We start from the raw sequence: 15196 nt of genomic DNA on the forward strand, positions 1-15196 counted from the left end.
GGGTAAGGAATTGGGCCGGGTCGGGTGATTGGAGTGGGCTGCTGTATTGGAAATGGGAATTGAATTTGGGAAAATATTGGTATTGTAATGTATATGTTGGATCGTTGTATTGTTGTATGTTGGTGGGCTGGGAATAATTGGACAAAATTGGGGGTTGTTGATTGTCATTATATTGGGCTGCTGGGAATGGAAAAGGCTGCTGGAATTTAGAGAAAAGGCCCAAAATTGGTCTAAAAAAAAAGGGTCCAAGAAGGTAAGTTAGATTGGAATTAAGAAATGGCTTTACAGATTGCGAATTCGGTCAAGTTAATTGAGAATTTAGCTAAAATCGGATGAATATTCGTGAATTCGGCTAAAACTAAATAGGATGAATTAATATTAATTAATTAACAAGCTTCTTAATCTTAACGAAATAAAATAACCAACTTAATTGTAAACTAAATAATTAAAAATATAAGCTATTATATAACCAACATTGATTAACCAAATATTTAATTAAAACAAAATCTTTTTGAGACTATTTTCAAATATTCATAAAATGTACTAATTAATAAATACATAATTATGTAAAACATATATATTATTCAAAAAATTATAAAAGGGACAAAATTACTTCAAATTAACTTGAAAAATATATTGAATTTTATAAAGTCAATTATTTCAACTCGTTTGGAATTTAAGAAGCTCGATGATTAATTCACATTGGGAAGGGTCGAAATTGTGTGTCAACATTTATAATATTAAAAGTGGGTTAAAGTGTATTTATGGTAACTTGAGGATTTAAAGTAAATTATTAAAAGTAGGGGTGGTAGGGGGTGTTGGGGAAGGGAAAAAACAGTCAATAAATTCGTTGGGGGGGCCCACTAGCTGTTGCCCAACGGATATAATTCAAAAAAAAAAAAGTTAGGGGATCCCGCGAACCGGCCGGTTCATCCGGACCGGGTCAACCGGGCCCAAAGGGTGAACCGGCCCCTAACCGAACCCCTCCCAAACCTCCAAAAATGTACGGGACCGGGTCCGGCGAGCCGGTTCTCGAACCGGTCGCGGGTCAGGGCGGGCCGACCCGATCCCCCTACCAACACTACAAAATACTGATATGGTAAAAAATGTGTTATTCACATTTCATGAGCGCGTGAAGATACCAAATGATAATTTTCAGTTTCTTTTTCCTGAAAATGTACAATTTTTTGCTCTATTGATCCTTGACTTTAGTTAATAAAGAAACCAAAAAATAAAACAAACTAACAATTGAAAAAATACACGTCTTCTTCCTTGCCTCAACGATTTCCATTTCTGTACTTACCTCCCATGTCACCCCACCCCTCCAACTTTCTCTCTTTCTCTCATCCTCTCCAATTATTTTTATGTTGTTTTCCTTCTTTTTTCTTTTTTTTTCCAGGTTTTTAATATTTCGTCGAAGCTCCATTTATTTCGATGAAATTAAATGAATCAATTTTTTTCCGACAAAAGTTTGTTATTATTTTTTGTAACTGTGATAAATATTTATTAACTGAAAAAAGATGAAGGCAATAGATAGAAGGTCTTGCCGATGCCGATGAAAGGGGAAGAAAGAGCGGAGAGATGATTTATTTGCATGTCAACCGAACGAAAAGGGAAAACAGTCGAAGAAGAAGACGGGAGGGTGGGGGCGTTAATTAAAAGATTTACTATTTTTATTTTCTTAAATTTCTTTTTGTATTATTTAAATAGAATTTTTTTAAAATTCAATTCAACTGCCACATGTCATTTTTTCATTGGTACACTTGTTATGTATTTGTGTTTGAGCTACACGCAATTTTATTTTTCAACTGATTATCATTTTGTGTCTAATAGATATAAATTTCTTAAGGTTAAAGTGTTCAATAAGTACTAGTCCTAGTTGAGGTGTCTAAGTAAATTATGCGGACAACTTTAAGGGACTGTAGATGACTTAAGCCTTTTATGATTGGTATCATCATAACTAGGGGTGTACAAAATTGAACCAAACCGCAAATCGAGTCAAGTCGAAAAAAAACCCGATTAGTGATTTTGTTTGACTTGATTTCGTATTGAAAATTTTTTTTGACTATATTTGGGTTGGTTTGGTTTTAACTAAAAAAAACAACCCAAGACCAAACCAATCCGACATTATATATATAATTTTAAAATTTTATTTTATACATAAAGATATTTACTTTGATATAATTTTTAAATATTTCTTATACTTTTTCATAGTTTTTATCTTTTAATATATTATAACAAGTTTGAAACTTAGAATTATGTATAGTCCAATAAAGATTATAGTCCACAGATGTTGGTAATTATAATAAAACTTAAATCAAAATCAAATTAATACTAATGCAAAAAGAAAATCAATTCAACACTAAGAATGACAATAATATTTAATATTGTTCTTTAGTTTTACATTGGTTTAGACAATTAAAATACATAATCTAATTTTAATTTCCTTTAATATTTAGACATATAACTAATACTTATTAAACTTATTTTAGCATGATTTAGTACTTTTAAATTATAGTCATTTTACTTGTTAATTTGCAATATTTGTTTTACGCGATTTCGTTATTATTTTTTTTTGTTGGATATTTTAATGTCATTAATCATATCATATTTTGTGTTGTTATTTTTTTAAGAAACACCTTAGATAGTTGTATTTTGGTAGGAATAAAAAAATATTTGAAGTACAAGTAAATTATATGTTTGTATGAATATTTTATCGAAAAAACCCGAAACAACCCAAAAAACCCGAAAAAAACCCGAGGTTAAAAAACCCGAGTTTTATTAATTTGATTTGGTTTATAAATTTAAAAATCCGACACAAATGATTTATAAATTGTCAATAAATCAATATTTACAATATATCATCAACTGACGCGCAACGCGTGGATACATATACTAATATAATTAAAAAATAAAATCTATCATTTAAATCTCAAATATTCGTCTTCCAAAATATGGAATCAATTAATTCAAGTAACGTCAAATGTCCTTCATCTTACGTAATTTACACAATTTCCAGTACTGTTTCTCTGGTAATTACTATTGGCAAGTTCATACTGCGTGGGAGTAAAAGAACATCATTAAGTGTGCCCTGCGTATATTAGAAGTCATCAGCATTCACCTGAACAAGCTACCATTTGATTGGACCCTTTGCCTGTGTTTTCTTTTTTATATGTAATTATGTTTGTCCCAATTTATGCATAGATTCAGAATAAAGAGTTGAAATACTTAAATTTCATTATAAAGTTAGGTATACATTTTTTATATATTTAAAATAAAATTTATATATTCAAACTTTAGACAAAAGATATTACGTGTCAACATAGGTAATGATTCAAAAATTATGGAGAAAATTGTTCAACTCCTTAACATAATATAGGCAGAAAGAGTATAAATTAACTTTTTATTAATTTATTTTAAGAAGAACGTTTTTTAAAAATATTTGAAGCAATTTAAATTATTTATACTATGAATGATTTTATGATAATAACATCATGCCATGTTTAACAGTAAAAAATTTCAAATATCTTTTTTACTTTTTAAAGTTGAGTTAAAGGTTAAAAACACATCTAAATTATTTCAATTCCTTTTTGAGTTTCATACGTGAACAATTGAGAGTGTGAGTTTCCTACTTAAACTATTATACAATGATTAGCGAAATACATATATATCGATAATTTTTTTATGGTATGTGTACTACACTCTCTTTTTTATTTAAATATTCTTGCACATACATGGAATAGCCATTCCATTGTGATTTGTGGCAAACCTAAAAAATAATATTAGGGTTTAGGTTAAAACTTAAGGTTAGAGGTTAAATATTATCACTCTATAAATTGATTTATTCGTCCCCACAATATCCGACATCTTCTTCTCCATCTTCTTAGCCTTGGTCTCGTATTAGCCATGACATCGATATCCCCAGTTTGGAGGGGTTTACAATTTTAAAGAAATCAATTGAAAATTTTATTTTATTTAAAAATAAATTAATGTGTCAACTAATAGAGTCGTTATATATGTCAGGTGGACGAAAAAACTTTATGGTCAAACATGCCTTGAAGTGTTTGTACGTAAGCAAATATTTGATCTAGTTAGCATCTAGATGTATTTCATACTCCTAATAGTTTAGGTAGGAACTCAAAAAATTAGAATAGTTTAGATATTTTTTACTCACTCTTTAATTATTATTTTTTGAAATTAAATTTTCATCACATAAATTCAATTAAAGAAAGTATACTGAAGATAAAATATTTGTTACGGCCAAACATATATTTCTATGTAACTTGAATTATTACGCCTTAAACATTTTTTTTTCAATATTTGAGCAGTATTTCAATTCTGAAGCTCAATATTTGTAAATGATTTAATTGTCACTAAATATGTATTTTTAGTGATAATTAACATTTTTTGTATATGTTTCTAAAGTTTTTATCGACATTGATCGATCTAATGACAATTAACTAGTATCGGTAAAGACTTGAGAACTCTTTTTAATGTCTATATTTACTATTGCCGAAAATTATTTTTATTGTAGTGAGTAGCTATTTTGACATATATTTGATTGAATTGGTGAGAAAAAAATAGTAATATTTTTATATGAAAAATTAGGAAGTGTCCGGTAATTTTTAGTGAGAAATTGTTTTCCAAAATGCAATTTTTTAGTGAGAAATAATGTTTGAGGAGTCCAATTAAATTAATGACATTACTGCACCCAATAGAGAATGTGCACTACTGAATGGGAATGTGCTTATTTAACCCCCCTTTCTTTTTAGAAATTTTTACATTCCGTTACCATTGCCAGTATCATTTTTAGAAATCAGCTTCAACAATTTTCATTCCGTTTCTTCATCCTTAAAAATGAAAGTGGATCCCAACAAGCATTCATCATTTCACAAGCTTTTATTAAGACAAGGTTTTAGGGATGAAATTGTAAGTTTTCTACTAGTATCTTTTATTCTTTACTTTTTCTTTTTGTCCAATAAACTACTCCCTACTTAATTGATTTGTTAATTTATAGCAAATACCGCCTGGTTTCATGAAAGAAAACAAGAAGATGTTGGCCAAGACTTGCTTACTGAAATCGAATGTAGTTGGAATGTCATGGGAAACAAATATAGTGAGAAAAAGGTCAAATTACTTCATATGTGAAAGAGAGTGGGCACAATTTGTGGTGCATCACCAACTGCAACTAGGTGATGTTTTACTATTTTTTCTCATTCATAAATCCACATTTCAAGTGCTTGCCTATACTCAAAAAATCCATAGGAACAACCAGCAATTTGAAGAACTCAGCACTTCTTCTGGAGAAAAACAGGACGTAATTGGAAGAAACTCTAAGAGAGTTAAAACAGAGCCAACAGGATCGTCAGGTAATGTTATGAATTTGGTTTATTTAATCCAATGGATACAAACTACAATAGACAATTATTTACTACTTCCTCTGTCCAATTTTATATGAGTTTAACTTGGGAGTGAAAGACAGGTAATGTTGCTGAAAAGGAGGGCGTTGAGAGTGGAAATCAAGAAAATGGTCCAAAGAAGATTAGATTCAGTGTGGTGAACTTAAACAGCAATGATCCATACTATGAAATGGTTATAAAAAAGTCACACTCAAGTTTTATGGTAAACTTGAACAATTTCCATTCTCTTAAATTCTTTTATGCGTTTAGTTTCCTCTGAAAACATGTTTGATCAAATGTGTTTATTAGACTATCCCAGTGGACTTCGTGAGATGGGCTGGCCTAATTGGCATGAAGAAAATGAATCTGGATAATGGGAAAGGCAAGGAGTGGGAAGTGTTTATAGAACGTAGACAAGGGTGTGTTCGCATAACACGTGGATGGCCTGAATTCAAGACTCATAACAAGATAACCACTGGTGAGACTTATCGCTTCAAGTTGATTTGGGGAAAAGGTAGTGCCAATAATGTTTTACAGGTTCAAAAGATCTACAAACCCCATTCCTTGCTCTAGCTACATGTATGTATGTAGTATGGTTTCTTTTGGTTGTATTTTGACATGGTCCTGCTAGGTAGTATGGTTTCTTTTGGTTGTGTATTTTGACATCGTCCTGCTAGGTAGAAGCGTTGTGGGTATAGTTCATATGATTATCTTCAATATCTTGCTTGTAAATTTAGTTCAATATCATGTTAAGGTTGTGGGTATAGTTCATATGATTATCTTCAATATCTTGCTTGTAAATTTAGTTCAATATCATGTTAAGGTTGTGGGTATCGTTCATATGATTATCTTCAATATCTTGCTTGTAAATTTAGTTCAATATCATGTTAAAGTTGTGGGTATCGTTCATATGATTATCTTCAATATCTTGCTTGTAAATTTAGTTCAATATCATGTTAAGGTCGTGGGTATAGTTCATATGTTTTTCTTCAATATCTTGCTTGTAAATTTAGTTCAATATCATGTTAAGGTTGTGGGTATCGTTCATATGATTATCTTCAATGTCTTGCTTGTAAATTTAGTTCAATATCATGTTAAGGTGCTGTTCCATTTGAACTTTGTCATTTGTCTTGAAAGAATCGAGTCTTTATCGGAAGGAACCTCTTTGCATATATAGATTCAAAGAAGAAACATTCAATCATGAATCCAAAAAAAATCCTGCTTGTTTCCAGGAGGCAGGGATTAAAGAATCTAATCCAAACCTTTTCCTTTGCACCTGAACTTTCATTGCATCTCTGCATCTTTGGTTAGTAGCAACAGAAACAAGAAGGCTATGTCAAAATGTAACTCAAAACATCTACTTAGACGATCAAAATTGATGTATCAATGGTCGTATTAATATGTCAATGGCTGATGAAGAATATTCTAATTGATTTACGTATCTGTGAAATCTCAAATAGTTGTATAAATGGGAAATGATGGACAATCAAATAAAAAACGCTGTGATTTAGTCGCAATACACATTCTAACAAACTCCAAAAATATATTTCGGTGGTCAGGTAAGTTTCATCCATAGATTTGAATGACCAGCTAAGCTAAAAAACAAACAAACCATCTTTTACGTATAACTACAATTGATATATAATTAGCAACTAAACTATAGTGTTTTCTTCTTACAACCATTTCAAAGTATGGATCTTTGTTGTTTATGTTGATCACACTGAATCTGGTCGTCTTTGGAAAATTTTCATCATTTCCTCCCTCAACTTCTTCCTCTTCTACAACACCTGTAAAGTGTAATGAATAAGTTTCTTATTTTGGAGATTACTAGTAACACTTACCTGACGATTCGTTTTGCTCCATTTTAATTTTCTTCAATTTTCTAGCGATTCCAACGTCATGTTCCTCTTCCGAGGAACTGCTGAGCTCCTGAAATTCTCCTTTGCCAGATGAGTTTTTGAAACTTTTCTGAGTGTAAGGCAGGACTTGGAACGTTGATTTATCAATGAGAAAAAAGATCAAAATGTCCCCTATCTCCAACTTATGATGCACCACAAATTGTGGCCAATCTCCTTCACATATGAAGTAGTTGGATTAAATCTCACGATCTTTGATTCACACGACATTCCAACTACATTTGTTTTCAATAAGCAAGTCTTGGCCAGCATCTTCTTGTTTTCTTTGATGAAAACAGGCGGCATGAGCTAAAAAAAAATGAAATCAAATTATCAAGTTACACCATAGAAGAAAATAAAAAGATGTAATGAAAGGAAAAAGTATAGTAGACTCTATTTTATCTATGAAACCTTGTCTGAATAATAGTTTGCAAAAAGATGGATACTTATCTGTATCCACAACCATTTTCAGATTACAAGGTCTCAATTGAACGGATCGAGCAAACTTCAATAATACGAAACTGAAATGCTATTGCTTAAATATCATGAGAAATGATAGGAGAAAAATTGTGTCGAGGGAAAGAACTCCTAGAGTGTATTTTAGCAAATTCCCTATGTAATTAGTCAAGCTGTTAAGACTAACTAACACTATCAAGAAGTTAGTTACACATGCTGTTAGAGGTAGTTATAGAGATAATTCATCTCAGTGTATAAAAGGGGTCTTTACACCTCTATAGAGGCAAAAGCTCTATCAGTTCTTAATGGGACTGGATGATAACTACCTACAAGCTAGGAGTCAAATATTGTTGATGACACCATTGCCATCTGTGAATCAGGCCTATGCCATGATAATTGGTGATGAAAGTCAAAAGGCTGTCACAAGCAATCCGGCTGGTCTGTTAGGAGCAATGCCTGATAATGTGGTCATGTACTCAAAGGCAAACTCTCAAAAGTTCAAAAAGAAGTATAATCTTTACTATGAGTTTTGTACAATGAAGAATCATACCAAGGAAAACTGCTACAAATTGGTTGGTTACCCTCAGGATTCTACTCTAGGTTCAAGAAGAAAGGGGGAGCAGGTTTGTCTGCTGCATATAATCTGATTACAGGGAACTTCAGTGTTGCATCTAATGAGGAACAAGAAAACAAACAATATACAGGGCTGAATCCTGGAAATCAATCTATCCCGGTGCAACAGATGGTTCAGGCAGGAGCTTGTAGTTTCACTAAAGAGCAGTATGATCAGATTGTTTAGTTGATAAAACACATTCAACTAGACAATTCAACAACACAAGTCTCATGTGCAAATGCAGCAGGTAATGAAACGGTTATAAGTAGTAGTAAAGCTTAATTGGTGTCAAATTTTTGAAAGATTGGATTATTGACACATAAGCAACAAACTACATGGTGTCAGATGTTGATGTGTTAAATAAAGCCTCGATAGTTAAAACTCCAAATCCAAAGAGTGTATTCTTACCCAATGGATATATTGCTTTGTTACTCACATTGGTTCAAGTTCTATATCAACTAATAATACTCTAAGCAATGTGTTTTTTCTATCTCAGTTTAAGTACAACTTAATGTCTTTATCAAAGGTAACCAGAGATCTGCAATATTCTGTCACTTTTTTTCCTGACTTTTGTGTATTTCAGGATCTCTTCAATGGACAGGTGAAGGAGATTGGTAAAGAATGTGATGGTTTGTATCTTTTAGTCAGTCAGTCTACTAGAAGAAGCGAAGAGCTCACGGAGAAAATCCGACTCGCAAAGAAGATATAAGCCTATGGCACAAAGGATTTGGCCATGTGTCTAGTTCAGTTTTACATAAAATATTACCTGCTAGACTTCAGGATATAGATGACACTGTTAAAAAATTTAGTGTCTATGCATGTGCAAAGCAATATAGATTGCCTTTTCCTTCTAGTTGTATTAAAAGTACTACTAGCTTTGAACAACTTAACATGGATGTTTGGGGTCTTTATAAAGTACAAACTGGCAATATATTTTTCCTGACAATAGTGGATGATTTTACTAGAATGACTTGGGTATTATTAAAATTGAAGTCTGAATTGTGCATGGTGATACAATATTTTTCAGGGGACATTGTGCTCTAGTGGTTGTGTATATAATTAATAGACTACCCTCTTCTGTTGTTGGTTCATCACCTTATGAAAAATTGTATAATCATAAACCTTATATTCAACATCTTAAAGTGATTGATTGTCTATGTTATGCAAAGAATGTGACAGAAACTGATAAGTTACAGTCAAGAGTTATAGCTTCTGTACTTGTGGGATATTTTGAGGTACAAAAGGGTTATATATTATATGATGTTCATAATCAATTCTTCATTGTTAATAGGGATGTGAGTTTCAGGGAAGATGAGTTTCCTTTTAAATGGAATAACTCAATTAAACCTGTGTTTGTAGATAATTTGACAGGAAATAACTATGAAGAGATTAGTGTTCTAAGTCTTACTGTTCCTAATGGCTTAGGCATCAACACTAATCATCATATGGAAAATGTTATACCCACTGACAATGTTATACCTACTGCAGGTTGTCCACTGTCAAGTCGCAACACCTTTGCAGCGCCTATGAACCAAGTGTCTCAACCTACACAAAAGAGTTATACATCTCCACAGATATACAGACCACTCAGTTAACTGAACCACCAAGGAGATCAGGTAGGGGTAAACAACCTCTCATCTGGATGAAAGATTTCATCTCTCTTAGCCTTCATCAAGACACACCATATTTAATTTACCAACTATGTCAATTATGACAATCTGTCACCGGGATATAAAACATTTCTCACAACTTTCTCTTCTATTAGTGAACCACAGTCCTATGATCATGCTTCCAAGGATCCACACTGGATCAAGGCAATGGAATCTGAAATTGAAGCTCTTTAGAACAATCACACATGGGAGATTACTAGTTTACCAGAAGGAAAGCAGCCCATCAGATGCAAATAGATATACAAAATAAAGTACCAGGAAAATGGAGAGAAAGTCAGGCTAGTGGCAAAGGGATACAACCAAAAGGAAGGGATCGGCTATCAAGAAACAATCTCTCCAGTAGTAAAAATGGTTACAGTAAGGTCTATTCTATCCCTAGCAGCTGCAAGACACTGACATATACATCAAATAGATGTATACAATGACTTTCTTCAAGTAGATCTCAATGATGAAATCCATATGACACTACCTCAAGGATTCCAGAGTCGGGGGGAGAACAAGGTATGTAGACTCAAGAAATCCTTATATGGGCTTAAATAAGCCCCAAGGCAATGGAATACAAAGCTAAGAGAGGCCTTACTGAGGTTCGAATTCTTCCAAAGTAAATATGATCACTCGTTGTTCATCAAGAGTCAAATAAAGACATCATTGTGGTCTTAATAAATGTGAATGACATGCTTATAACATGGGACAATGTAGAGCTTATAAAAGATACCAAATAGGCTCTACAACATGCCTTCAAAATGAAGGGTTTAGGTGAGCTAAAATATTTCTTGGGAATTGAATTCGCAAGGTCTGGGCATGGTATCTTAATGCATCAAAGAAAATATGCATTGGAATTGATCTCAGAACTAGGACTGTCAGCAGCGAAGCCATCAAAAACACCTATTGATAACAGTATAAAGATCACAACTATAGAATATGATCTACATAATCCTGGCAAGTCAGTCATTGAAGACACCTTGTTATCAGACCTAAGGTCATATCAAAGGCTTGTTGGGAATTTGTTGTACCTCACAGTTACTAGACCAGACATTGCCTTTAGCGTACAAAATCTAAGTCAATATATACAACAACCTAAAACTTCTCATACGGAGGCTGCTGCTCAAAGAATAATCAGGTACATTAAAAATCAACCTGGGCTTGGTGTACTTCTTTCCAGCAATCCTCAAGAAAAGGTCACAACATTTTGTGATGTTGTCTGGGCATCATGTGCTCACACAAGGAAGTCTGTGACTAGTTTTCTGATTAAAATTGGAGACTCACTAGTGTCTTGAAAATCAAAGAAGCAGACAACCATTTCCAGAAGCTCTTTTGAGTCTGAGCAAAGAAGTCTAGCCTTAACTACTGCAAAATTGACCTGGCTACTAGGAATGTTGAAAGAATTTGGTGTCAACATTCAACTACCTGTGACAGTCTATAGTGACAGTAAGGCTGTAATTCAAATAGCAGCAAATCCAGTCTTTCGTGAAAGGACTAAACATATTGAAATAGGCTGTCACTTCATAAGAGAAAAAATCCAACAAAGCTTGATAAAGACTGAATGCATCATCACCAGAGATTAAAAGCAGATATCCTGACAAAAGGATTAAGCAGAGTTGAACATCAGTTTCTAAGCTCCAAGCTAGGAATACTCAGCATTTTTATACCTCCTAGCTCAAGGGGGAGTGCTGAGGGAAAGAACTCCTAGAGGGTAGTTTAGCAAATTTCCTATGAAAACAGTTTTATTTAGTAGTTCGTAATATTACTCTTTTTTGGTATTAACTTGAAGCCTTATGTTAGTAATTTTTCTGTCCAAGATTATTGGGCTTCATCTGTTCAGACTTCAGAGTTGCTGCTTTGTCCTATTTTGATTAGCCTATGCCTTATCAAAAACATACAGACCACCTTCCTTAATTGGCAAGTCAATCATTTGAAACAGTGTCCTACTAACTGAAGATAGAATTACTTTATAAGTTTTTTTTTTTTTTTGAATTTGATGTGACAATACCTGTCATATTACTTAAATATCTAGCGATCTCATATATAGGAACTCATTACTGTTCTCTTACCCGTTGCAAAATTAATTAGGTCAATGAGATTTGGGGGGCTAGGGTGGCATTCCTTAACATTTTATTGTTTTATGACACAGGACGATAGAAGTCGGAGTGGATAGATTCAAGATTCCTGATGTTATATTCAATCCATCATTGGTTCAGGTTGGCGTTGCTTTAGTCTTCCAAATTTAGGTTTCTTGTTCAGTTTTCTTATCTTATGTGAGTAGGATGGATATGTACTGTTGTTTGTACACACTTTCATCTTGTTCTTTCCAGGATTCTGTATTTTTAGGTTTATCCTAAGATGTTGCATCTGTAGTGCTTCTTGCTTTGCCTCCCTTCTGTTGTTGTATTTGTCGCTTTTTATGTATTGATCCTTCGGAAGTAGGGTGTACTTATAGCTGAAGCACTCATTGGTATGATTTGTAAACAAGGTTCTTTCCATTGCAATGGTACGAACTATGTATTTCATTTATAGTAAATGAGGTTTATGGACTTTGCATACCTCCAGTACGGTTCACACAATTTGCTTCGACATTATCTTTTCAAAGTAGCATCTCATTTTCTTGTATTTCAAATGTTCACTGAAAAGGCTTATAATATTCAGATCACACAATACAATAGTAGGATGTTTCTAGGGTGACTTTAATTTTAAAACTGGACTGATGCTCCTTATGCCATACTACATAAAAATTACTATGTAAAGAATAACAATATGAAAGTTCAAAATAGGAGATTAGAACCAATATTCAAATTTATCACTGGATTAATTAACTTCACTACGAGTATATGAATTTCTCAAGACTTATTTTATTTCGTCTATTTGAGTTTGAAACTTTAGATGAGATGTTAGTTTGACTTCAGCACTGCCCACTACAGGTTGCTGGGGGAACAGCATCAATGCAACAACTCAAAGAACGTTTGGAGAAGGTCTTGTTAGAGGTGCCGTTTCCCATTTGACTCTTAACTATACCCTCTGCTCCCTCATTCATGCACGTCGTGTTCAAGGATAGCATTCTCATTTTATCTCCTTAGCTTGAATTGCCTAATTCTGTATCTTGTATGCGCTTCTTCCAGGAGTCTCCTCAGGCAGCGAAAGTCAAAGTACTGGCTAGAGGAAATGCTACTGAAAGGAGATTCAGGTTAAACTATTACTCTGTAGTTCTCTTTACTGTTTCTCAGTTTCTCTTTATGGTAATAGTTCCTTTTGATGTTGAGTGTATAATGTAAACTTAGATGCCTTCAACTGTATAAAGTGTGTTTTGTACTTACTTTTCTCATCTGGATGTAACAACATTCACGGACTGGGTTGGACTTCTCCCCATATTTGTTACTTCTAAGTTTAAGCTGACAACATTTTGCGAGAGTACAATTTCAAGTATCTTGTTTTTGGTCTTCCCTTGCCCTTACCCCATATATTGCAGAGTTGAGGAAGCAGTAAACATACTTCCATTTATTTTAACCGATTTTACTACATACAACCTTGAAATGATAATTTGAAGAAGATATACGGCATTGTTCCATAAACGATGGGTTCTTGCATTTAGCAATGACGAGACACTTTCTTTACACGAGTGAACTAACAAGTTATTGTGCAGTGTTTGGATAGGCGGCAGCATATTGGCATCTTTTGGCTCCTTTCAACAAATGTGGTTTTCAAAGTCCGAGCAAGTTTTACATCTCTCTCTTAGGGTTGAATACAATACTACACTTGTTTTGTATCCTTTATAGCAGCACCACGAATCTGCTTTAACTATAGTTTCTCTTAGTGAGCACACCTTTTGGTTTATGTTAATGACAGGTACGAAGAGCATGGATCTTACGTTCAAAGAAAATGCCCTTAAGAAAGACGATTTTGCTGTTATATTCTACGGATAGCACTCTATTTATTGGACTAGCATCAAACAATGCCTCTTATCCCAAACTTACAAGCTTAGTTCATGTCTTGTATTATTAGGAATCTGTATCAGTGGATTGTCATTATTTTGCAATGCACTATGTACAACCATATCGAACTAGCATCGATGTCTTGACGTAATATAAATCAGCGACTTGCTATTTAAGCTTTTTAGTGAAAATGCTAGATTAAACACCCTACAAACAATGACGAAAGTAATATGTGCTAATTGATAAGTACCTTGTATGACAATTAAGTGGACGAAACTCCTTGTTTTTCGATGATGGATCAATCACGTAGCATTCCTGGGTTTGTTGTGGATGGGATGAATTTTTTCTTTGATGTTTTCATATTGGGTTGGTCAATATCTTTTACAAAATAAGTTCCTTGAAAATAAAAATAATTGAATTCTATGGCTATTTTAGAATGAATTCCTCTTTTTATCAGAAAAGTTATGCTTATGATGAATGACATACATTTGGATTAATTCCTATGTTACAAATTTTGGTAAGGCCCAAATTCATATTAAAAAGGAACAAAAACTTCTATGTATACTTTTTATTTTTAGGATAAATTACCTAACTACACAATTTTTCTTTCCATATTTTCTAAAATTCCTACCATTTCAAAATATTTCAAAAATGCCTCTTTTCCTCCCCTTTTCCGGATACATTATTCACATCCCTTCCAATCCAACGATTGTTCCTATTTTTACGCCTAAAATCACTCCCATATATCAACAAGTACATCAATCACTCAATTTTTTAATTTCAAATCTCTTCTCTCTCAAGTTCATCGATTTCAAGTTCCTAAAGAGGTAGAACTATTTCATCATCAATTTTTTTATTCCAGTTCTTCAGATGTCGTTTTAAAAAAAAATTAACTTTTTCATTTACAATTTTCTGATACATATGAACTATGCTTCCTCTTTTTAGTATGGTACCTTGTGTATTTGATTTTGATGATGAAAACTTTCATGAAAATAGATCTAATCAACTCGTTATGATTCCGACGATGATGATTGGGCTGAAAATAGATCCAAAAGGTTGTAGGATCCATTAACAATGGTGAATCACAATATTTGGAAGACGAAGTCGAAGAAGTATTAACTTCATCTTTTAAAGTGAATGTGGAACCCTNCCCCCCCCCCAAAAAAAAAAAAAAGAGTAGAAGAGTTGCATTTGCTATGTGGTGTGTTATCTTTGAAGAAAATGATCTAGGATTAACAAT

At 33.1% G+C, this 15196-nt stretch overlaps 2 protein-coding genes across 2 annotated transcripts; both read left to right on the forward strand.

The window, feature by feature from the left end:
* The first annotated feature begins 4857 nt into the window (after positions 1-4857).
* LOC125863172 (B3 domain-containing protein REM14-like) lies at positions 4858-6137 on the forward strand. The gene is made up of 4 exons (XM_049543341.1): positions 4858-4929; positions 5018-5369; positions 5483-5622; positions 5709-6137. The coding sequence occupies exons 1-4, from the start codon at positions 4858-4860 to the stop codon at positions 5970-5972; spliced, it is 828 nt and encodes a 275-aa protein (XP_049399298.1). The 3' UTR covers positions 5973-6137.
* A 4639-nt stretch (positions 6138-10776) lies between these two features.
* On the forward strand, positions 10777-11310 carry LOC125861411 (uncharacterized mitochondrial protein AtMg00810-like). The gene has a single exon (XM_049541320.1). It carries the CDS (start codon positions 10777-10779, stop codon positions 11308-11310), a length of 534 nt encoding a protein of 177 aa, XP_049397277.1.
* The last annotated feature ends 3886 nt before the right edge of the window (positions 11311-15196 follow it).

Source organism: Solanum stenotomum, chromosome 4 (assembly GCF_019186545.1).
Source record: "Solanum stenotomum isolate F172 chromosome 4, ASM1918654v1, whole genome shotgun sequence".
NCBI lineage: Eukaryota > Viridiplantae > Streptophyta > Magnoliopsida > Solanales > Solanaceae > Solanum > Solanum stenotomum.

Excerpts from the sequence above, each read along its gene's own strand:
- LOC125863172 (XM_049543341.1), top strand. The coding sequence starts at position 4,858 with ATGAAAGTGGATCCCAACAAGCATTCATCATTTCACAAGCTTTTATTA. Across the intron at positions 4,930-5,017 it reads AAGGTTTTAGGGATGAAATT|CAAATACCGCCTGGTTTCAT; the intron begins GTAAGTTTTCTA and ends GTTAATTTATAG. Across the intron at positions 5,623-5,708 it reads AGTCACACTCAAGTTTTATG|ACTATCCCAGTGGACTTCGT; the intron begins GTAAACTTGAAC and ends TGTGTTTATTAG.
- LOC125861411 (XM_049541320.1), top strand. The coding sequence starts at position 10,777 with ATGAAGGGTTTAGGTGAGCTAAAATATTTCTTGGGAATTGAATTCGCA.